The 25,705-nt window shown below is 39.3% G+C and overlaps 1 protein-coding gene across 3 annotated transcripts in view; it reads right to left on the bottom strand.

The window, feature by feature from the left end:
• SPECC1L (sperm antigen with calponin homology and coiled-coil domains 1 like) overlaps positions 1–25,705 on the bottom strand; it is a 150,251-nt gene that overhangs the window by 90,862 nt on the left and 33,684 nt on the right. For all 3 annotated transcript variants that reach the window (XM_012454163.3, XM_064371888.1, XM_064371889.1), the window contains exons 2-4: positions 18,586–18,775; positions 7,583–7,736; positions 815–2,445 (exon numbers count right to left, since the gene is read on the bottom strand). In XM_012454163.3, the coding sequence (XP_012309586.2) occupies positions 815–2,445; positions 7,583–7,736; positions 18,586–18,738 (1,938 nt within the window). In that variant the 5' untranslated portion in view covers positions 18,739–18,775. The remainder of the gene's footprint in view (positions 1–814; positions 2,446–7,582; positions 7,737–18,585; positions 18,776–25,705) is intronic.

Here is a 25,705-nt window from a genome sequence, read left to right as displayed (position 1 = left end):
AATCTCCTAAACTGTAACTTCAAAAGTATTCACTAAAAAACCCTAAAATCTAAATTATTCAAATTTTGGCCAAAGATATATTAAAATTTCTTTAAAAATCACCGCACTAAAGTAACAAATAAATAAAATGTAAGCTAGAGTAACAGATAACTCATGGAAATAAACACTTCATCAGCAAGCACATGGAGTACAGATTCCTGGCCAGAATGCCAGCAGCCCTGGATAGCAGTTCCAACTGAGTTCTCACTATTATGCTGCATGCATGTAAAACAAGGGGCTGGACTAATGATCACTAAGGTCCCTGCCAGCAATAAGTCACAGGCCTCTGAGAAACAGGAGTCTCCATATGCCAAAAATATTTTAAAACTCTCAACAGCTCTCTGTTTGAAAAACTATTACTATAGTGGGATAAAAGGAAATATGCACTGCTGATGCTACAGACTGGAATACTACTCTCCATCTATATTATAACAAAACAGATTCAAGATGAGGTGAGAGGAGGTAAAGTTTCATGACCTGCTCCATAGGCATACTGAGAACTAGGGACAAATTCTGGTTTTAGTTGTAATACCAGCCACATCCTCTCACAGGCAGGAAAACAGAAACAAAATACAAGTGAGAGAAAGTGACATTATCTTAAGAATACTTTCACTCTATTCCAAAAAAAGGAAATCATTCTCAAGTTTTAAAAATATCAGCTTTAAAAAAAGCTAGTAACACACCAAACCAAATCAGTGACCCTGGTTCTCAGTAAGCATTGTGCATGGCAGCTGCCTAATGCTGTCCGGAACATTTTAATCTATTTAAACAATACCTTAGCAAGGGCATCCTGTAATCGATTGGCATCATTTCGGGTATGAGCCAGATCTTCCTGCAAGCTACTAGCCAAAGTCTCTGCTTTTTCTTTGTCCAGCCTGACACTCTCCAGGAGGTCCTGAATATCAGATTTGTCTCCAGAGTTATGGATAGAATACAGCTCTGCCACTTTCTGCTTTTCATTCTCCAGCTGGGCCTTCAGGCGATTCATCTCTATCTGGTCACTGGCCACTGTGGCTTTGTACTCCTCTAACGTGGCTGCCAAGGCTGCTTTCCCTTTCTGCTCAGACTCAATAACTCGCTCCATATGGTGACTGCGTTCTTTGAGTGCCCCTATCATTTCTTGAGCTTCCTTGTTGTCTTGTTCTGCCATTTTCAAAGTATTGCTTAAATGCTGCTGGACACCAAGAAGCTGCTCCCGTTCAAAACGGGCATTCTCAGCGAGGTCCATGTAACGTTGCTCTAATTCCATATAGCGCCCACTTTTTACATCTTCATCTATGACATAAGATATGTGATGCTCATCTAGAAGAGAGCGGAAGTATTCAATCTGCCGACTAAAGTGTTCCAACTTATCGCTCTGCTGACATAAAGACTCCATCAGAATAACCTTCTCTTCTCCAAGCCTTTCGTTTTCACTATTCAGTTCTTGGGTAATTTGCTGCAAATCAGCTAGCTCTTGCAGGGTTGCCTGGAGTTCCTCACTTGTACTGTGTTGGTTCTCTTCCATCTGGTGTATCCGTTCAGTCAGGCAAGCCACAGACACTTCACTGGCATTCCCACTGCTCCCCTTCCGGGAGCGCTCTATGCTGGGGATGCCTTCCGACTCTGAAGAGGACGGTGCATCCAGCGCATCATCACTCGATGTGAGGGGCTGGTAGACCTCACTGCACTCGCTGTCTAGATTATCCATGGAGTTACTGTGCTGATGGTCCATTAGTGTATTTTCATCCTGACTCAAGAGATCCTCCACTGAGCCAGGGGCAGAGCCTTCCACTGAAGAAGTCAGAGTTCCTCCTCCATCGCTCTGGTTACCAGGGGTGATTTCTGGACTCAGAGACTGATAGCCAAACAGTTTTTCAGAATTGTCTAACCTCTGCTCTAGAGAAAAGCCCAATGCATTCAACCTATCCTTTAACATTCTGTTTTCATTTTTCAGCTGGTTGAGTTCTTCACGGATGGCAGTATTCTGTTCCTGCAACTGCAATAAAGTGGACTCCACATCAGTCGGCTGGTGAGCAATAATTGTTTCCTTCTCAGATTTTTCATCACCCTCAGAATGCTCCTCACTAATGCCCAGCTGGGCACGCATGTCTCGCAGTTCATTTCTCAAGTGTAAAATTTCTACGTCTTTGGTTTTTGCCAGTGTGAGAAGATCCTTCACTTTGGCCTCCAAAGCAGCTTTGTCACTGATCTGATTGTCCGACTTAGACTTGCTCATACGAACATCACATTCTGTAGCAGTTCGACTACGGGAACGTTTAGCCAATGCCACGTCATTAGCTCCCTGACCTGTAGAAGGTAGTTTTTTGCTCTGGTTTAATCGGGTACGTTCACGTAATCTTTCTCTAGTAGAACTGGATTCTTTATTACCTGTAGAAGTGCTCCGCTTGGTTGAAGAAGCTGTGCCTATATGTTTAATACAAAAAATGTAAGGCAAAAATGTTAGCAATAAGAGGCTAAGTAAAATACACAGTTCCTGCTCCAGGTGCAATGAGATGAAATCCAGGATCTATATGTTGATTTAGATCCACAATAATCTTGCCTTAGATTACTTTAGTTTACTCTGTTACTTTAAAGTTCAACTTCTTCCAAACCAGAAGATCATTTATCATTTAATTATCAAGGAAAAATTAGTTATACATTTTATTTTATACTTTATTAAAAGAGTAAATTTTATGGAATGTGAATTACATCTCTATAAGCTGCTATTTAAATGATATATAATAATTTGAATCCAGAAGCAGAGTTTTAACCAGTTGGCCAGAGGCATAATATTATAGGGCAAGACAAGCAAAGATGACTCCAGGATTAGCCAGTCGGTGGTAAACTAACTGTACACAGATAGTGAAAGGAGATCACAGGTGGGCAAGAAGGGAAAAGCAACCTCTGGACAAACCAAAAATCTAAGCTGCCTACAAGAAACACAAAAATTTTACTCTGACCAAAGTAAATGCAAAAAAGTTTTCACACCATAAAATGCCACATAACTAGTAACAATTATAACAACAGCTAGCACTTGGTTATATATATATATACACGTAACATATACATTAACACTTCACATACATTAACTTATATAAGCGTCATTAAATACTGAGGTAGGTGCTATTATTACCTTGTTTTACAGATGAAGAAACTCAGGCACAGATGTTAAATAATTTGCCAACATCCCACTGGTAATAGATGAGCCAAAATTCAAACCCAGGCAGTGGTTCCACAATTTGCACCTTAACCAGTATGTTATACTGCCTCTCCTTTTTTTTTTTTTTTTTTTTTTCTGAGAAGGAGTCTTTGAGACTAGAGTGCAGTGGCATGATCTTGTCTCACTGCAACCTCCACCTCCTGGGTCCAAGCAATTCTTCTGTGTCAGCCTCCGGAGTAGCTGGGACTACAGGCATGCACCAACACATCCGGCTAATTTTTTATTTTTAGTAGAGACGGCGTTTCACCATATTGGCCAGGATAGTCTTGAACTCCTGACCTCGTGATTCACCCGCCTTGGCCTCCCAAAGTGCTGGAATTACAGGCGTGCGCCACCACGCCCAGCCGTGCCTCTTTAAATGTTAAAAAACAATGAAGCATTAATGTTAAATAATGATTTGCCAATCAAATCTACATGAATCACATAATTACTTAACTACTAAAATTTTAAACCTGTGAAAACAACTGATACAATCATTTGTTTAATATAAAAAGAACAGAATTTTTTTTTTTTTTTTGAGATAAAGTCTCACTCTGTCACCCAGGCTGTAGTGCAGTGGCGTGATTTTGGCTTGCTGCAACCCTGAGTCCCAGGTTCAAGTGATTCTCCTGCCTCAACCTCCCAAGTATCTGGGATTACAGGTACATGCCACCATGCCTTTATTTGTATTTTTAGTAGAGATGGGGTTTTACCATGTTGCTGGTCTCAAACTCCTGACCTCAAATGATCCGCCCACCACGGTCTCCCAAAGTTGTGGGATTACAGGCAAGAGCCACGATACCTGGCCAAGAATATGTTTAAATACCTGTAAATACTTAAGAAATAATGAATTTTTATGTTAAAAAATAAGATCCACAACTACTCAATAAATATTTTTAAAGACCCTGCTGGTTCATTAAGTGGTGGGATCCAGGCTATAAAGGTAACAGGGAGCATCTCCATGGATATAAAAAGATAGCCACTAACAGACCAGGTGTACAGGAGGGTGGGTAGGGAATTCAGGCTGGCAAGAAGATAGACAAGGAAGAGGAAGTAGAAGTGAACATGGCACACAGAAAGGAAAAGTACAGTCACACAGTTAACGGAAGCTGCTGGGAAATGTCCATATAGAGTCCCGAAAGATAGGCAGAATTCAGTGAGTTACACTAGGTCAATAAATGATCTTGAGTAGGAAAAAAATGTAAGGAAAATAGCATTTTATGAAAATTAATCTAGATGATATTGATATGGTTTGGCTGTGTCCCCACCCAAATCTCATCTTGAATTGTAGTTCCCATAATCCCCATGTGTTTTGGAAGAGACCCAGTGGGAGGTAATTTAATCATGGGGGCAGTTACCCTCATGCTATTCTTGTAATAGTGAATTCTCATGAGATCTGATGGTAAGGGGCTTTCCCTTCGCTTGGCTCTCATTCTTCTCCTTCCTGCCACTATGTGGAGAAGAACATGTTTGCTTGCCCTTCCATCATGATTCTAAGTTTCCTGAGGCCTCCCCATCTCTGTGGAACTGTAACTAAATTAAACCTCTTTTCTTTATAAATTACTCAGTCTTGGGAAGTTCTTTACAGCAGCATGAGAATGGACTAATACAGATACTAAGTAGAACACATAAGGAAGAAAGCAGAGCAGTAGAGGATGAATGTGGGCAGGTAGACCAACATAAGTGAAAGAGGTCCTACATTCAGGAGCAGCAGTAAGAGCAGAGAAGGTGCAAGAAATCTGTGACAGATTTCAAAGGCAAAAGTAATTAGACTGAGAAAAACAACTGAATACAGAGGCCAGAAATGGAAAAAGATGGCATAACTTATTTATTTATTAGAAAGTCTTGCTCTGTCACCCAGGCTAGAGTGCAGTGATGCCATCACAGCAAATCCACCTCTGAGGCTCAGGTGATCCTCCCACCTCAGCAGCCCAAGTAGCTAGGACTAAAGGCCCATGCCACCATACCTAGCTAACTTTTGTATTTTTTGTAGAGACGAGGTTTCACCATGTTGCCCAAGCTGGTCTTGAACTCCTAGGCTCAAGTGATCTGCCCACCTTGGCCTCCCAAAATGCTGGGATTATAGGTGTGCATCATTGCACCTGGCTGGGGTAACTTTTCCCCCAACATTAATTCCTTTCCCTAGTTCTGTAAGCAGTACTTCATCCTTATCTAAACCAAAAATCCTTTCAAAAAAGAAAATCTGTTCATGTCTGAAAGATAAGAAAAATTCCTCTCTGGGATTACTGTAATGAGTAGATAAAATAATCTGAGGTAAAGAGAAGTGAATTGATACACTGAAATCAAACAGTCTTAGGAAAGTCACTGGAAGAAGTAAAGGTAGAGCAGATAACTGAAGAATAAGGATGCTGTTATAGGCTGAACTGTGTCCCCCGACAAAATTAATATGTTGAAGCCCTAACCCCAAAACCTCAAATGTGACTGTACCTGGAGACAGCATAATTAAGGTAAAGAGGTAATTAAGGTAAAATGAAGTCATTAGGGTGGGCCCTAATCCAACACAACTGGTATTCTTGTAAGAGGAGGAAATGAGGACACACACACAGAGGGACAAACCAGTGAAGACACAGAGAAGATAGCCATCTGCAAGAGATCTCAGGAGAAAACAAATCTGCTAATACCCTGATCTCAGACTTCTAGCCTCCAGATTTGTGAGAAAATAAATTTCTATGGCTTAAGCCACCCAGTCTGTGGTATTTTGTTATGAGATCCCCAGCAAAATAAAATAAATGTACAAAGCCATACTGGGGCAGCTGATCTAGAGAGGTGATAACTGAATACTTATATCAGGTAGCAAGAAACTACGTATACAAACACATGGACTCTCTCCCAGTACAATTCTAAAGGCAGGAAACAGGAAGGGATACAAATGGCAAGAGTATTTAATTTCCTTCTCACCACATAAGCTAGAATGTTAAATGTGGTGATGACCCCAGCCCTGGGAGTAAAAGACCTTGCCCCACCATCAGCCTTGTGAAAACAGATCCCCAATAAATATTTACTGAGCAAATGAATGCATGGCCTTGGCCAAGACACTTAAGCTTTCTCATCTCTAAACTGAGGATAATAGGTCTCTCATACGGCTACACAGTGAAAATAAAATGAAATCATGCCTGTAAATCACAAAGTAAGGACTTCAATATTCCTTCTTGTTAATCATACCTATTGTAGTTAACAGACGGGCCCAATCTGAAATGGAAGAAGAATTTGCAAAAAGTTAAAGCAAAAAAGAAAACAGTAGATAATCCTGGGCTAGGAAGTCTAATAGACACAAGAGGGGCTAAGAGCCTAAATTATGATAACAGAAAAGGATCTGCTACAATTTTTACAATTTGCTTTCATAAGCTTTATTACAAACATTTGATCTTATGCTTACTAGAAGTTTTAAAGTTCTTTTTCTATAAGTGTAAGAAGTAAAATATGAAAGCATTACTCCTTGGACTGTAAGATAATTTATCAACTCTATCAAATCTAAAAACAAACAACTGCTACTGAATGAATAAAGATGGCAGAATTAGAATGAATGGATCTAGGCACTGATATCAGAGGCTTCCAACGTCATTTGAAGAGAGACAATCAGAAACTATGTGTTTCCTGATGGATGGACACACCACCACCTATGAAGGGTGTTTTTTGGTTGCTGTTGTTGTTTTTAAATGGGGGGACAAGGGACCTGAATCTGTCCTATAAGGCTCCAATGCCATTTACAATAACTACAGACAACAAAGGATGATGGGCAAAACATCATGGGGATATTATGATATAAAAATCCAGATGCTCCGAAACACTATAGGTCATATGATCAGCTTCCACAAAAATTAAATTGCAAGAATCAGGATAAACACACAGATTTAAAAAAGAAGATTTAAGAGACACATCAGCCAATTACATATGGACCTACATGAGTCCTGATGTAAACATAAAAACAGACAGTAAATAAAACAAAAATATTTATAAGACTGTTGGAAATTTAAATAGTCATTGAATAAGTTACGATTTAAGGAATGATTATCAGTTATTTTAAGGACTGATAATGGTATTATGATTATATTTTTAGAAGAATCCTTCTCTTTCCAAGATAATAAAATGTTCACGAATGAAATGATATGATGTCTAGAACCCGCTTCAAAATAATAAGAGGGGAGGGTGGGTATCAAGGAGGTATGACTATGAGTTGATAACGGTGATGAGCGTGATGAGCATATTGGGCTGAAATATCAATCCATCTACTTTTGCATGTCTGAAATTTCCTATAATTAGATGAAACACTGTAAACACCAACGCATCCTGCCTATTCAAACAAAAAAGCAGTTGAAGCCTCAGACTGAACATCACCCATACCTGTGCTAATCTTGGATTTGTTCTCCACAGTGGTCATGGCAGGGGCAGATGCTGAAGGTGCTGCAGATGGGCAGGTGCTTTTCTTTCCTTTAACACCATTAGTCACCGTTACCCCTCCGGCCATTCCAGTTAAAAGATCATCACTGCTCTTGGTCTAGAAGCAATAGAAAACAAAAACAAATTCGCTAGATGAAGCAAGATTAGATATTTTGAGACTCAACAAAGTTCTTGACTTAATAGACTGAGTTCAAGAGCCCTATTACCAAAGCTTTCTGACAGGTATTAAGCAGCACACCACTCTGTGCTACAGAAACAGAATTTCTTTACAGGTTTATAAACAATCACATACTTCTTTTTAAAATAATAAAATCATACATGGAATCAAAGTCTTGATTATTATGGAAGCCTGCTATGTGTCCACACATGCCAGATTCAGATAATGGGGAACAGCACATGAGCCATCTTGGGAAAGTCCTATAATGCCATAGGAAGTGTCAATTTGCAATTTCTAGAAAGAAATATCACTAAGAGTCAAATAACCTTCATTGCTCTAAAGTGATTCCATGATGAGACCAGTATCTAAAAGAATTAATTCTGAAATTTATCTTTTTTACCTTATAATTCTGTACCAGTCAAATTTTAGTCACAATTTAAAGGAGGTATATTCTAAAATGTGCATAATATATTAAATAAAAACTAGAGATTTTATAGTTTGAGCAAGGGTTATGCTGTCTAAATGATCATATTACTTGAAAGACCATGTGCAATATTTATATTTTATAAAGACAATTTTAAAAATAGGAGCTTAAAAAAAGCACTATGGATAATAAATTGGCTGTACATTTATTATTTAAAAAAGTAGTGAAGAAATGTTTTCACTTCTCCTAGAAATGAAGGGAACACAGAAGAGTTAAAAATCTATGGGGGAAAAAAGGAAAAACTACTTTTTAACAAAAGAATCCAAAAGTCTCTTTGGTGTAAGTTAGCCAACTGGTTTATACCATCTTCTATCTGGTACCATGCTCTCTCTCAGATAATCATACTGAATTCATTTCTACAAGTTAAAAATAGTTCATAAGTAACTAATCTCTAAAGTCTCTTTCAGTTCTAAATGTCAGTGACTCCATATGGAGTGTATTTCTGTTATTTGATTGTGAAAGTTCTAATACGATACCATTAGGTTAAAAAGAGGCAGAAAAGGCTGGGCACATTGGCTCATGCCTGTAACCTTAGCATTTTGGGAGGCCATGGTGGATCACTTGAGCCCAGGAGTTCAAGACCAGCCTGGGCAACACAGGGAGACTCTGTCTCTATGAAAAATTTAAAAACTAATTAGCTGGGCATAGTGGCACATGCCTGTAGTCCCAGCTATTGGGAAGGTTGAAGTGAGAGGACTGCTTGAGCCCAAAAGGTCAAAACTGCCCTGAGCTGTGATCTTGCCACTGTACTCCAGCCTAGGCAACAGAGTGAGATCCTGTCCCTACCCCCACCCAAAAAAAGGGAGCAGAAAAAGGGATCAATATTTTCAATGAATTAAATAGAATTCAACTCTGGTAATTTAGGGCTGTCACATTATGAAATCTAGAATACATAAAAAGAGAGGGATACACTGCATTAATTTCAAGGATTGTTCATATATTTTTTTTTTTTTGAGATAAAGTCTTCATCTGCCACCAAGGCTGCAGTGCAGTGGTGTGATCATGGCTCACTGCAATCTCTACCTCCCAGGTTCAAATGATTCTCCTGCCTCAGTCTTCTGAATAGCTGGAACCACAGGTGTGTGCCACCATGCCCAGCTAATTTTTTTTTTTTTTGAGAAGAGTTTTGCTCTGCTGCCCAGGCTGTAGTACAGTGGCACAATGTCAGCTCACTGCAACCTCTGCCACCTGGGTTCAAGCGATTCTCCTGCCTTAGCCTCCCGAGTAGTTGAGATTACAGGCACCTGCCACCATGTCCAGCTAATTTTTGTATTTTTAGTAGAGACAGGGTTTCACCATGTTGGCCATGCTGGTCTTAAACTCCTGACCTCATGATCCGTCTGCCTTGACCTCCCAAAGTGCTGGTATTACAGGCATAAGCCACCGCACCTGGCCAACCAGCTAATCGTTGTATTTTTAGTTGAGATGGGGTATTGCCATGTTGGCTAGGCTGGTCTTGAAGTCCTGGCTTCAAATGATCCACCTGCCTTGGCCTCCCAAACTGCTGGTATTACAGGTGTGAGCTACCACACCTGGTCTGTTCATATTCTTTAAGACTTGTTTCTGTTCACAAAACTGGTCATCAACTATGATGCCAAAAAGTTACACAATGAAAGTCATACCACTTTCCTGCCAATTTGTCCCTTCTCTATTAGCCAGTAAATAAATGTGACATATTCTTATATTTCCAATCTTCTTTTACATCCTGTTAAGAAGAGTAAAATTATCTTTGAACTAATCTTTCTTCTTCCATAAGTTAAATAGTCTTTCATTTGATAATAATTATACTTGAAAACCACCATACATTGTTATGTCGAAGTAGATTACTCATCATACTTCTCTGGTTACAATTTGCCTTTGGGTAATGACAAAGTTAAATATACATAAGGGCATCAAATCACCCATAAAGAAGCTGCATATTTATAGACACTTGATTTATAACCAAAGCAGCAATGCAGAAAACAAGAGTTTTCCAGCAAATGGTGCTAGGTCAAAGGTATATACAAAAGGGGCAAAAATAAATGCTGACACCTATTTCACACCATATCAAATATAAAGTCCAAGGTTTTCTAACTATGATTTTAAATCTGAAATAGTAAAACAAAGATTTGATTGATTTGACTACATTAAAATTAAAATCTTAAAAATAAAAAATCCTGGGCGGGTGCAGTGGCACACACCTGTAATCCCAGCACTTTGGAAGCCTGAGGCAGGCAGATCACAAGATCAAGAGATCAAGACCATCCTGGCCAAGGTGGTGGAAACCCTGTCTCTACTAAAAATACAAAAAATTAGCCAAGTGTGGTGGCAAGCACCTGTAATCCCAGTACTCGGGGGGCTTAGGCAGGAGAATCGCTTGAACCTGGGAGGTAGGAGCCAAGATCGTGCCACTGCACTCCAGAGTGAGACTCTGTCTCAAAAAAAAAAAAAATCCTTTTAATTAAAAAAATGTTAAAATCATAATGAGAGAAATGCAAATTAAGCAGCACTTGTCACTTATCAGATTGGTAAACACACTCTTTTGGGAAGAATATGGGGAAACAGGCACCCTCCTTAGTTGTTGATGGGAATGCACCTTAACTTAAGCGTTATGAAAGGACCCATGCAATACCTAACAAAGCTACACATGTATCTACCTTTTGCTCAGCAACTTCACTTTTAGGAATTTAACCTTAAGATACACCTCCAATAAGACGAATACATATGCATAAGGCTAATTATTCATTGCAGCATTGCTTCCTATTGCAAAATACTGGTCTGCCTTACACGCCTGTATACACAGGAAAGCATATGCAGTACACTTCAGTGAATACAATCAGGTATTAAACAGCAATAAAAAATAAAGAAGACTGCTACAAATAGGTATGGAGAGAAATTTCTGGAGTACATTAAGTGAAAAGATTCAGAGTGCAAAAGAATGTATTTTGCCACCTTTTGCGTTAAGAAAGGAGAAGTAAAAAAAAGGTATTTCCTCATTTATGCAAAAAGAAACATGGAAAGAATAAACAAAAACTAAACTTCTGCGATGGGTGGGTACCCAGTAAGAGAGAACAGGGGAAGGGAGGGGCACTTTTCTGAATATATCTTCAGTTATGGTTCTGACTCATGGAGCCATGTTAGTGTTTCATATGCTGAAAATAAACAAATAAATAAAATTTAAATAAAGATAGGAGAAGCCTAAAATGGAATAGGATAGGAACAAACAGACCTAACTATATTTCAAATGAACAACATAACCCAAGTATTTTTTCAACACAGTAGTATTTTGACCATAAATCCTCAGACTCTCAAGCCAAAGACAAAAGCGTATGCAAATATTAAACTTCAATTGAGAAATTTGTTTCTCACAGTGGTACAAGTAATTCTAAAACTATTTTCTGTATATTATAGGGTGGAGAAAATAAGTAAATGTAGGTGGTAGAGGCCAGGTTTTTCAGTGTTGGATAAATGAATTACAATTATAGAATGTGGAAAGGCTGTTATGAACCTTTTAAGTCAATAGAATTGGAAGTATCAGTGTGAACTCATACATTTAAATATATGGAAAAACAGGTAGAGAAATTGACATAGGAGTGTGTGTGTGTGTCTGTCCCAAAAGCAATGAACACATCTAACTTCTAGGTCTTGGTTTTAAGTACTATCCTACACTAAAAGGAACAAGGTCTCCTTGAAGAAATGGCTGATTCTAGGGCTGAGCTGGAAAGGTACAGAAGTTATTGTGCCAGAAATTAAGGAAGTGCTCCAAGAGTAATAGGAAAATGTCAAAAGGACACAGGAGCCAGCCTGAAGGGGCTCCCAGTGGCCAAATAAGGGATAATCTAGGCATAAAACTAACTGATCCTAATAATTTATAGCCCACTGAATAAGAATCTATGAATTACAATAAGAGAAAAAAACTCTTCCTTGTGGCAGAATGCCAACTAATACATGTATAAGGAATGACAGAATTAGAAAATTGTCGTGTGGCAAAAATCACAGTAATAACTGATTTGGGAAAGAACTATCAACAAATGCTAAAACCAGGGTGAAAAGTCTGGGGAAAAGAGGATAGACATGTTTACAAAGTTTCAAAGTACCTCTGACAAGACACTTACTTATTAATTACAAAAGGAAGCACAGTATCCTGACAGTGGAGAAATCTAGCCTTCACTACCCTAACCAAAGGAAGTTAACATCCCCCACAATGGAAAAGATGGAAGTCAAGTATTTCTATACTTCTGTGATATTCCTGCCTAAAATGCATAACCCAAATCTAATCATTAAGGACATACTACCAAACCCAAATCTGGAGGGCACTCTATCAAATAACTGCCTTTCACTCTTTAGAAATGTCAAAGTCATAAAAGACAGAGTGAGAAACTATTCCGAATTTAAAGAAAATGAAAAGCATAACAACTGAATGCAATACATGATCCTGGATTGGAGCCTAGGCCAGAAAACAATGTTTTTTTCTCTTTTGCTACATCTGACATTAGTGCAATTGGTGAAATTTAATGAAAGGCAATACATTAGATACTAGCATCATATCAATGTTAATTTCCTGATTTTGCAATTTACTATGGTTATAAAAAAGAATGCCCTTGTTTTTCTGGAAATATGCACTAAAATATTCAGCAGTAAAGGAGCATTATGTCTACAGTTCATGATCAAACAGCTAAAAAAAAACTATGTGTGTATACATGTGTATATACAGGGAAATGATAATCATGACAGGTTAATGTGAGGAATCCTGGTAGAGAATACTGGAATTTTTTGTACTAGTCCTTCAGTTTTTCTGTAGGTCTAAAATTATTTCAAAATAAAAAGCTTTTACCTAATTATTTCCAGACAGATTGAGGATCTAAATATGAAATGTAGAAAAACACTTTTAGAAAAAAAATAAATAGGGGCCAGACATGGTGGCTCACACCTATAATCCCAAGGCTTTCGGAGGGTGAGGCAGAAGGATCTCCTGCAATCAGGAGATTGAGACCAGCCTGGGCAACATAGTGGACCTTGTTCCTACAAAAAGAATGAGAAAAAAATATAAGAAACTACTTCACTTGGCCTGGGGATAGGTTAAGATTTCTTAAAAACACACACACACACACACACACACACACACACACACACTCCCCATAAAGAAAATATTAATAAATTGGGCTACATTAAAATAAATAGCTGCTGTTCATGAAGATATCTTTAAAGGTATTACACCTTTATGAAGGGGAGGGGAGAGAAAGGGAGGGGAGGGAAGCAGGGGAATATCGTGCAGCATGTATAAATGATAAAGGGCTCACATCTAGAAAAGGTAAAGAACCACAAATCAGTGCAAAAAGACACTGTACCCTCTCATAACCACTAGAATGGTTATTATCACAAAACAAAATAACAACTTTGTAGAGCACCTGAAAAAAACGAGAACCCTTATGTACTGTTAATGGGAATGTAAATGGTGTAGCTGCTAGCAGCGAGAAACGACAGGCAGTTCCTCAAAGAATTAAAAATGGAGTTACCACATAATGTAGCAACTCCACCTATGGACATATACCCCCTCAAAATTGAAAGCAGGGCGTTGAAGAGATATTTGCACACTCATATTCATAGTAGTACTATTAGTAGTAGACAAAAGGTGGAAGCAACCCAAGTGTTCACTGACAGGCGAATGGATAAACAAAACACGGCATATAAATACAATGGAATACCACTGAGCCTTAAAAATGGAAGGAATTCTGACGCATGCTACAACACAGATGAACCTTGAGGACATAATGCCAAGTTAAATAAGCCAGTCACAAAACAAGTGGCCTATGATTCCATTTATATGAGATAGCTAGAGCAGTGAAATTCATAGACAGAAAGTAGAATGGTGGTTGTCAGGTGTTGGAGAGAAGAGGGAATGGGGAGTTATATAATAGGTACAGAGACTCAGTTTAGCAAGATGAAAAATTCTGGAGATGGATGGTGATGATGGCTGCACAACGATGTGAATGTATTTAATGGCACTGAACCGCACACTAAAAAATGGTTAAGATGGCTGGGCACTGTGGCTCACACCTGAAATCCCACCTTCACAGGAGAAGTACTTGAGGGCACAGAGTTAGAGATCAGCCTGGGTAACAAAGCAAGACCCTGTCTCTTAAAAAAAAAAAATTTGTTTTAATTAGCCAGGTATGGTGGCATGCACCTATAATTCCAGCTGTTCAGGAGGCTGAAGCCAGATGGCTTGAGCCCAGGAGTTCAAGGCTATGTAAGCTAGGATCATGCCACTGCACTTCAGCCTGGGCAGGCAACAGAGTGAGACTCCATCTCTTAAAAAAATAAAAATAAATAACGTCTGTAATCCCAGCACTTTGGGAGGTCGAGGTGGGTGGATCACGAGGTCAAGAGATCGAGAACATCTTGGCCAACATGGTGAAACCCTGTCTCTACTAAAAATACAAAAATTAGCTGAGTGTGGTGGTGTGAGCCTGTAATCCCAGCTACTTGGGAGGCTGAGGCAGGAGAATTGTCGAACCTGGGAGGTGGAGGTTGCAGTGAGCCGAGATCGTGCCACTGCACTCCATTCTGGCACCTGGCGACGGAGTGAGACTCTGTCTCAAAAAAAAAGAAGAAAAATAAATAAATAAATAAATAAAAATAAATAAAATGGAAAATAAAAGCCCAAGGTGATGAATGCTATATGCAGTTTTCCACAATAAAAAAAAAAAGTTGGAAAAAAAAGGCAACAGAAAAATGGGCAAGTGACTTGAACAGGCATTTCGCAAAAGAGGATCTAAATGACCACTGAGCACATAAAAATAATGTATAAAAAGGTATTCAATCTTACTGGTAACAATGCAAATTAATGCCACTCCTCCACCCCTTTATACATTCCTGAGTGCTTAACATAAAACGAGTAACAATTTAAGTGCAAGAGAGGATGTGAAGTAACCAGGAATGTAAACTGGTAACCACCTTAAAAAATGATTTTCTTCTATCTATAATATTAAAGCTGAACATAGGTATACCCTATGGTTCAGTAATTTCACTCCTTGTTCTAGAACCAACACAAATGGGGGCACATGTGTATTAATACACATGTATATGAATGTTCATAACAATACTACTCTTAGAAACAAAGCAGAAACTCCAAAAGTCTGCCAATAGTAGAAGAGATGAACAAACTGTGGTATATTCATCCCATGGATTACTAACCAGTAATGAAAAGGAAGTGACCACCGCTAGATGCAACAGTACAGATAAGAAACCAGATACACATTAAAAACACATGGTATATGACTATGTTCCTGTAAAGATCAAAAACTGGCAAAATTAGTCCCTGGTGCTAGAAGTCAGAAAGGTAGTTACTTTGGGGAAGGACAGGAAGGGCAATGATTAAGCAGAGGCACAAGGGAAGCTTCTGAGGGGCACGTATGTTGTTTCTAGGTGGTGGCTGCAGGGTATGTTTCATTTTGTGATGATTCACTAAGCTCAACACCTATGCTTTGTGGACTTTGCTGTATGTATGCTTTACTTCAACAACAACAAAAAAGGAAAAAACAAAAACAAAAACCTCTGCATTTTCCAATTTACCTTTTACCCTTAGCTACTAGCAGGCTCTCTGCTGTTTTTCCCTATTTCTTTTAACTTTTGCTACAAAATTATGTAAGGGCATGTGCATTCCCACACATAAACATCCCCCATCAGCAAGTGTAAAAACATGAAATTGATGAAGGAACAAATGTTCAGCCTACTTTTTTATAACTGCTGCAAAATGCAAATAATTTGGTAAAAACATTCCAGAAACAAATAATGAAATACTACAACCAGGTACATATACTTCTCAAGGTCAAGTCCAAGTTTCACAGTCTGCATTTCTCTCTCAAATTTGAAGATTTGTTTTCAAATTTTACCTTTCAAGTTTCAGAGGTGGATTGTTCATACTGTTAACTAACTTTTACACTGTATGACCACAAATAGTTATGCAGAGTTATCAATTGTAAATTCTAACTGAAGCTTATTAATTCATATCTATAATTTTTAGAAAAAATTATCATCAGTACAATGGAATAGCATATTAATTCAAAAGAACTAATCATGAACACTTGAACAGTAAGTGAACGCTACAAAGTGCTGGCATGCAGGAGGCCCTCTCTACATGGAAAATAATCCTCTCCACTGACTGTGACAAAGGAGAATTAAGTATACAAAGGTTGAAAGCCCAATAACACAGCTCCTGACAAAAGTGGGAATAATGTCCCCAAAACTCACTGCGGGCAGCAGTAGTGTTTTGTATTTACAAAAGCTGCAACCAGCAGTGAAGTGTTCTGGATCAAAAGAGTCCTTCCCTTAACCCTCAACTACATTTAGCCTCAAACAATACTTGAAATGAGAGAGGTGAAGAAATGCATATCCTGTACCCTGTCACTACAAGAAGAGAGTCATGAGAATATTGTGCAGTGACAGACACACAGGTGTGGGTGTCCATAAATGAATGGGTGTGTGCACATGCTATGTCAATAATTAAGCCAAACACTTCATTCACCAGGTTAATCATCAATGCTTCATGACAGTTACAGGAATTCACGTTGTAAGAAGTATCTATGTGCCAGAGAAACACAGTAAAATAAGGAAAATTAGAAAAATAAAATAACAGTTTAGTCTGTGGGGTCTCAAAGCCCTTCAATGTTTCCATTGTTCTTTTTCACGATTTTCTTCTTTCCTTCTGTCTCTTTTTACTTTAATCTCCACTTCATTACTTTTTCCTTCTCCTCTCTTAAGTGAAGGCAATTAATCCACTCCAGGAAAAGTATTGCCAAAAAAGCTTTACCTCTGCCCTGACCTTCCTGCTACACACACACACACACACACACACACACACACACACACACACACACACACACACACCTTAAACAAACTTGTCAACACAGCAAAGCCAAAGCTATGGACAGCTGGCATGTGCTGGCAAGAGCAAGTGTACAGGTTTGCTTTACAGTGGAAAAGTACTCACTGTCCAAGACCAAACTCCCAGCAACTCCAGATCCAAGCTTTCGAAGATGTAACATGCCTGTTCAATGCACATTCCATAGTAAACCTCCAAAGACACTGCCTGCCACTGATGAAGAGGCCAGAGAAGGAAGGTGGCAGTGCATGCCGAATGCCAACATTTCAACCCGTTCTTCCAGTCACATAAATAACAGGTCACCTAGTCACACAGGCACTCCACGCCAAAGAAAGCCCCAGCAACTGAGTAACCAGTTAGGTCAGAAAACACCGCTTATCTTACACCAAAGAGCGGTAGCACTGCTACCAACAAAATGATTCAGTGTGTTCACTGAGACTAACGGAAGCTGGGCAAGGGTCTATTCCTGGTACATAGGCCACAGGATGATACCTAGCAATTCATCAGGGTCATAGCCAGGAGAAAATCTGTGTGCATCTCCAAGCCAATGAAATAAGTCTGGGTTCGGTTCCAACAACCTCAGAATAGAAAAACCAGCATTTCCTGTTAGATCTTTCAACACATATAAGGAAGTTCCTCATCAGCTGTTCCTGAGGTCATTCTTAAAATAATTAAGCCATGATCTATCAGGGCTCTGCCTGGAAAAAAGGATTTTGAACAAATTATGTTTCCGGTTGTACATGCGGATGCACACCAGCAGTGCCAGCTACTCGAGAGGCTGAGGCAGGAGGATCCACTGAACCAGGAGACCAGCCTGGGCAACACAGATCTCAAAAAAAAAAAAGTGATGATGATAATAATAATAATAATAATAATAATAATAATAATAATGAACCAGCTGCCAAAAGAAGATCAGCAATTTGTGGTGACGAAGGTGAGGGAGATAGGCAGATAAAAAGACCTGTCTAGAGGTCACAGGACTGTAAGACTTGGCTCACATGCTCTTTTCATAAAACCTTCCCAGGCTAGAAACAATATTTACCTACCTGAAACTGTTCACAGTGCTTTACTGCTCTCCCTGGGTATCTGACATTCTCCCTGAGTATTTTCCTTATTTATGTTTGTGCCTTGCCTCCATCCTTTACTCTACAAGCTCCCTGAAGTCAGAGTGTACCTCCAGGTCACACAATCACAGCATCCTACACAAGGCAGGTGCTCAATTATTTGTTTCATGAACAAGCCTATTGTTTGGTTTCATTCAAAAAGACAGACCAAAAACACCAATTAGGTCTACCCTACTGTAAGGTCTCTTCAAAGGCCAAGTGTTCCCAGCACCAGAAGAGGGCACACCTGTAAGGATGCTCATTTAATATATTAAACATCATATTTAAACTCACTCCTCCAAAAATCCACCATGTATTCAAACATCACCACATGAATACCTTTGACAATGATGCTGCTGTCCCAGGTTTTACAGGTTTGCCTCCTGTAGATGCTGAAGAGCTGTTTTCAGGTTTAATTTTTTCTGCTGTTTGCGTTTTACTTATCCCAGACACTTTAGGCACCGAGCCAACACTCCGGCTTGCTTTCTTCATTCTGGGTTGCCTCTTCGTGATACATTTACAAGCAAATCTGTGGAAAGAAACAGCATTACACTGAGAATCTAACTGGAAGAAAGCTCTTTAGAAATTTGCTTTTGAAGAATTTTACCATGTGATAAAACTGTTTGAAAGCTAGATGTCACTAGAGAAAAGTTGAAAAATTCTTAGACGTACAAATCAGAACGTACAAATCAGAACACACCTTATTTAAGGCTTCCTCCTTGAATATTACTATTTTGAAATTATTTTGCACATTCTAGCTCATTTAGTAAAAAGAATGTCCAGATCTCTAACAGAAATGGTTAAATATAACACAGTGTACATTATCTTCAGCATTTGATAAAGCAATAATCATCCCGGCATTTGGGAATTAGCCATTTGCAGGTATCTAAAAGTGATCACACTTTACAAATTATCCATTAAAGTCCTACTTTCAAATATTTGCTGTGATATCCTATATAAGTCAGTAGACTATCTCAGAAACCCCAACATCCAGGATCTAAACCTATTTCCAAGCATACCTCTCTCATCAAGAGGCAGCAGGGACATTTTTTTTTTTTTTTGAGACAGCCTTCCTTCAGGCTGGAGTGTAAGTGGTGCAATCAGAGCTCACTGTAGTCTCGACTTTCTGGACTCAGTTGCTTCTCCACCTCAGCCTCCCAAGTAGCTGGGATTACATGAAAGAACCACCAGCCTGGCTAATTTTTTGTAGAGACAGGGTTTTGCCATGTTGCACAGGCTGGTCTCGAACTCCTGGGCTCAAGTAATCCTCCTGCTTTGGCCTCCCAAAGTGCTGGGGACTACAGGCATGAGCCAGTGTGCCTGGCCAGAAATTCTTTTGCAAAATATTAGCCCCAATATTGGTTCAGAAAACAAAACCATTCTATATACCTATAAAGAATATGGCAACAATTCTTCCACCTAAGTGGTACCTATTTGCTTTCACAGCTAAGAGGACTTGAATAACACCGGCAATACATAAAGCTGAAGCCAGATAAGCTCTTAAATATACATTTGTTAACTGAGCAAGAAAAAATAGGCTCTATAATAATGTTTAGAAAGATTCCTTGAATCACTTTGGGTAGAGTAATAAAATTATCAAAAATGAGAGTCTCTTCTGAATATAAGATTTATGTATGATGACACTGATAAACCATATTGAGCATAAAAGAGGTTGGTCTTTTTTTTTTTTTTTGAGACTTAGTTTCGCTCTTGGTGCCCAGCTGGAGTGCAATGGAGTAATTTCGGCTCACCACAACCTCTGCCTCCTGGGTTCAAGCGATTCTCCTGCCTCAGCCTCCCAACTAACCATCTCGGCTCACTACAGCCTCTGCCTCCCAGGTTCAAGCAATTCTTCTGCCTCAGCCTCCCGAGTAGCTGGAACTAAAGGCGTGTACCACCACGCCCGGCTAATTCTTTGATTTTTAGTAGAGACGGGGTTTCTCCTGACTTCGTGATCTGCCCATCTCAGCCTCCCAAAGTGCTGGGATTACAGGCATGAGCCACTGCTGCCTGGCTAATTTTTGTATTTTTAGTAGAGACAGGGTTTCACCATGTTGGCCACGCTGGTCTCAAATTGCTGATCTCAGATGATCCACCTGCCTCGGCCTCCCAAAGTGCTGGGATTACAGGTGTGAGTCACCGAACCCAGCCGAGGTTGTTCTATTTTATGAGGATTTCTATACATGAATAAAAAGAGAATAGCCTTTTGGAAAAGGCTCACTCCAATGGTTTTACTGAATATTCTACCTAAACTGTGCTTGGGCACTCCAGATTTATCTTCCCTTTACATAAAATAAGCTGTACCAACTGGTTTGGCGGTGGGACAGCGAGACAGGGTGAAGGGGGCTGTGCTCTACCCTCAACATGGTAAGGCCTTGGAGAAGAAGAATGCTGCCACTAACTTCAATCAAAATACAACGAACCCTCAGAGACTCTCCTAGCTTTTCCCCAACTTCCTGGTTATTCCTTACAGAAAATGATGCATATGGTAATAATCAAATTATCTATCTACTCTTAACCCTTTTGCTTTCTACCTTCCTAATCCAGTTGAGTAATATGCCCAGGGTAAGCACTCTCTCTAGTTCAGCTCTCTCATCTATTTCCTACTTCATTCCAGGGGATACTGAAAATGACCAAGATAGATTCAAGGAGCATCCATTGACAGGTAAAACATACCATTATACTGATTCCTGCTAACCAGTAATATATGTTTTTCTCACCTATAAAATGAAAGAATTAGATTGGATACATTCACTAACTCAAGGTACTGTAGAAAAATCAAATCATTAAGAACGTTTCCTTCAACTTCTCACTATTATTTATTTATTTATTTATTTTTAGAGTTTCACTCTGTCACCCAGGCTGGTGTGCTGGGGTGCAATCTCAGCTCACAGCAGTCTTTGCCTCCTAGGCTCAAGTGATCCTCCCACCTCAGCCTCCCAAGTAGCTGGGACTACAGGCATGTGCTACCACACCTGGCTATCTTTTTTAGTAGAGAGAAAGTTTTACCACGTTGCCCAGGTTGATTTTGAACTCGTGGGTTCAGGTGATCTGGCCCATTCAGCCTTCGGCCTCTCAAAATGCTGGGATTACAGGTATGAGCCACCACACCTAGCCAGTTTCTCACTTTTTAGCTTCTCTTATGTCTTGTAAATGGCTCCCCAAACTTTTTTTTCTTCTCACCTTTCTACCACCTTCCATGCTGGCACTCCTTTCTATTACACCACTCAGAAACTCAACTGTTCTCAGCCTACCCTTCCAGCCTCTGTCAAATTAATATTTTTGGCCAGGTGTGCATGGTGGTTCACATCTACAATCTCAGCACTTTGGGAGGCCAAGGCGGGCAGATCACTTGAAGCCAGGAGTTCAAGACCAGCCTGGCCAACATGGTAAAACGTCGTATCTGTTAAAAATACAAAAATTAGCTGGGTGTGGTGACGCATACCAGTAAACTGAAGCATGAAAATCCTTTGAACCCAGGAGGCGGAGGTTGCAGTGAGCCAAGATTGTGCCACTGCATTCTAGCCCAGACAACAGAGTGAGACTCTTGACTCAAAAAAGAAAAAAAAAATTAAAATTAACATTTTCTAGACCAGTATTATCTAACAGAACTTCCTAGCCAGGCACGGTACGGCACACCTATAGCTCCAGATGATTGTGAAGCTGAGGTGGGAAGACTGCTTGGGGCCCCAGAGTTCAAGGCTGCAGTGAGACAGAATCACACCTGGGTGAAAGAGATACGCTCTTAAAGAAAAAAAAAAAAAAAAAAAAAAAAAAAAAACCAGACAGTCACAGTGGCTCATGCCTGTAATCCCAGCACTTTGGGAGGCTGAGGCAGGCGGATCACGAGGTCTAGAGATTGAGACCATCCTGGCCAACATGGTGAAATCCCTTCTCTACTAAAACTCCAAAAATTAGCTGGGTGTGGTGGCGTGCGCCTGTAGTCCCAGCTATTCAGGAGGCTGAGGCAGAAGAATTGCTTGAACCTGGGAGGCAGAAGTTGCAGTGGGCCAAGATTGTGCCACTGCACTCCAGCCTGGCAACAGAACGAGACTCTGTCTCAAAATAAAAAAAGAAGAAAAGGAAAGAGAGAGAAGGATAGAAAAGGAAAAGAAAAGAGGACAAGCACAGTAGCTCACACCTTCTGAAGCAAAAGCAGGAGGATCAGTTGGGGTCAGGAGTTCAAGACCAGCCTAGGCAATATAGCGAAATCCCTTCTACCAAATATCAAACAAAAAATAAAGTTAGCCAGGTGTGGGGGTGTGCACCTGTAGTCCTAGCTACTCAGGAGGAGAGGAAGGAGGATCCCTTGAGCCCAGGAGTTCAAGGCTACAGTGAGCTACGATGTTGTCACTGCACTCCGGCATGGGTGACAGAACAAGACTCTATCTTAAGAAAAAAAGGAACTTCCTGCAAAAATGCACATGTTGTATGTATCTATTTATGCTAATATGGAAACCTCTAGCCACTTGTGGCTACTAAACACTTAACAATGTAGCTAGTATGACTGAATAACTGAATTTTATTTATTTTCTATTTTTTGAGGCAGAATCTCATTCTGTCGCCCAGACTGGAGTGCAGTGGCATAATCTCGGCTCACTGCAAACTCTGAACTGTTTTTTTCTGATTTTTTTTTTTTTTTTTTTTAGAATAAAGAAAAAAAAAAAGGTGACCACAAAGGACGATGTATTATATGATTCCATTAATATGAATTATCTAGAAGAAGCAAATCCATAGAGATAAAAACAATATTAGTGATTGCCAGGGGTTGGGGTAGGGAGTATAGAGGCTAGGTACTAATGGATACAGGGTTTCTTTTTGGAGTGATGCAAAATTCTAACATTAGATCGTGGTGACAGTTGCACAATCCTGTTAACATATTAAAAACCACTAGGTTTTACACTTTGAATAAATGAATTGTATGGCATGTAAATTACCTATCAATAAAGCCAAAATGTAAAAAATACCAACCTAATGAACAACATTGAACAAGGACTCTGGAAAATACATCCGAACACTGTAAGATACCTGATAAGAAGAAAGACTATGGTTTTGCAGAGGTCCAAGAAGAGAAAAGAAACACAGTCAAAGCTTTAAAGACACTGAGATACAGACTGTTCAAGTAGGCTGGCAGCTTGAGATCACTTAGACTGCTGGTTGTTCGCCACATCAGACCCAAATACCCTCTTGTGCACCTTTTTTTTGAGACAGGGTCTTGCTCTGTCACCCAGGCTGGAGTGCTGCGGTACGATCACAAAACACTGCAGCCTTGACCTTCCAAGCTCAATGGATCCTCCCAGCTCTGCCTCCCAAGTAGTTAGGATTACATGTGTGAACCACCACTCCTGGCCCTCTTTCTTTAAAAACTATTGAAAATGTACCTCTACTATCCTAAAATGAAATTCAGAAATAACTTATTTGTTACATATATATTCCAAACATATCTACTTAACTTAGCAACTATAATATAAAAATATTTTATAATAAAATAAATATAAATGTCAATATGTAAATTTTCAGGCAGGACCATATTAGGACTAAAATGGCCAGAAATCTACATATCTAAGATGAATCACTGAATTTCACAGCTACAAATACTCTTCATTTGGGTATGTCATTTTGGCAACTCATATACCACACTACCTATCACGAATGCTATCAATAATGTGATTATTCATTCACCTAAAAAGGCGAATCACTCTTAGTGTGATGGTTAATTTATGTGTCAATCTGACTGCATCATGAGGTGCCCAGACATTTGGTCAAATATTACTCTGGGTGTATCTGTGAGGGTGTTTACGGATGAGATTAACATTTTAATCACTGGACTGTATAAAGCAGATTAACTTCCCTCATGTGGGCGGGCCTTATCTCATCAACCATAGACCTGAATAGAACAAAAGGCCAAGTTAAGAGGGAACTCCTCCTGCCTGACTGCTGAGCTGGGACATCTCTGCTTCCCATCCGACTCAAACTGAAACGAACACTGGTTTTTCTTGGGTGTAAAGTCTGCTGAATTTCAGACAGAAACTTACATTGTTGGTGCTCCTGGTTTTCAGGCCTTCAGACCCAGACCAGAATGACACCATCAGCTCTCCTGGGTCTCTAGCTTGCCAACTGTAGATCTTGGGACTTCTCAGCCTCCATAATTACATGAGCCAATTCCTTACAATAAATATCTTTTTATATATAGAATGCTCCCCCTTTATCCAAGGGGGATACGTTTCAAGAAACCACCACGGATGCCTAAAACTGCAGATACTGCCCAACTCCATATACACTATGTTTTTTCCTATTCATACAGATGCTCCTTAACTTATGATGGAATAAAAACATCCTAAGTTGAAAATACCACGAGTCAAAAATGCATTTAATACGCTTTACCTATTGAACATCATAGCTTACAGACTAGCCTACGTTAAACATGCTCAGACCACTTACATTAACCTATAGGTGGACAAAAATCATCTAACACAAAGCCTATTTTATAATAAAGTATTGAACAGCTTACGTAATTTACTGAAAATTATACATTACATCAAAACTGTGATGGACTCACACTATCATATAATTGAAAAATCTTAGGTCAAACCGCAGTAAGCTGGGGAGCATGTATACATACCTCCTATGATAAAGTTAAATTTATAAATTAGGCACAGTAGGAGATTAACAACAATAACTAATAATAAAATAAGCAATTATAACAATATGCTAGCATCACTACTCCTGCACTGTGGGTCCTCTATTAAGTGAAATAAGGGTTACAAGCACGGTGATGCCAGACAGTTAATCTGATAATGAAAACTAAGGGACTAAGCGTAGGCAGGCAGCGCACACAGCAGGGATACATCAGACAAAGTGAGGAGTCATCTTCCAGGTGTGACAGTGAGATGGCACAAGATTTCATCATGCCATTCAGAACAGTCCACACTTTAAAACTTACCAAATGTTTGTTTCAGGAATTCTTCCATTTAATATTTTCAGACCGTGACTGACTAAGAGGTACTCAAACCATAGAAAGCAAAACCATAGATAAAGGGCAACTAATGAATACTTTTCTCCAGAGAAACAGAACCAATAGGATATGTATGAGACAATCATATGTATTGATTAAATATATACACATTTAAACATATATATATATATATATATATATAAACATGTATCTATCTATCTATCTCTATATATATAAACATCTCTCTCTCCTACTGGAGATCCTATTGGTTCTGTTTCTTTAGAGAGCCCAGACTAGTAAGACATTTAGTAAAACTTAGAATAAAAAAGATAATTTCCATTCAAAGTCCAGACTCAAATTTCCATTTATACTAATATTATGTTTTTTAAAAAATCCTTTATGTAAAATGGAATTAAGTTATATGTTGAGTCTTAAACAGTTTTTCTAGCTACATAAATTATTCAGCAAGATATTCTAGGCCAGGTGCAGTGGCTCACGCCTGTA

Source organism: Aotus nancymaae, unplaced genomic scaffold (genome assembly GCF_030222135.1).
Source record: "Aotus nancymaae isolate 86718 unplaced genomic scaffold, 86718_ANA_hifiasm-v0.15.2.pri h1tg000210l, whole genome shotgun sequence".
Taxonomy (NCBI): domain Eukaryota; kingdom Metazoa; phylum Chordata; class Mammalia; order Primates; family Aotidae; genus Aotus; species Aotus nancymaae.
This window is presented reverse-complemented; position numbering and strand designations above follow the sequence as displayed.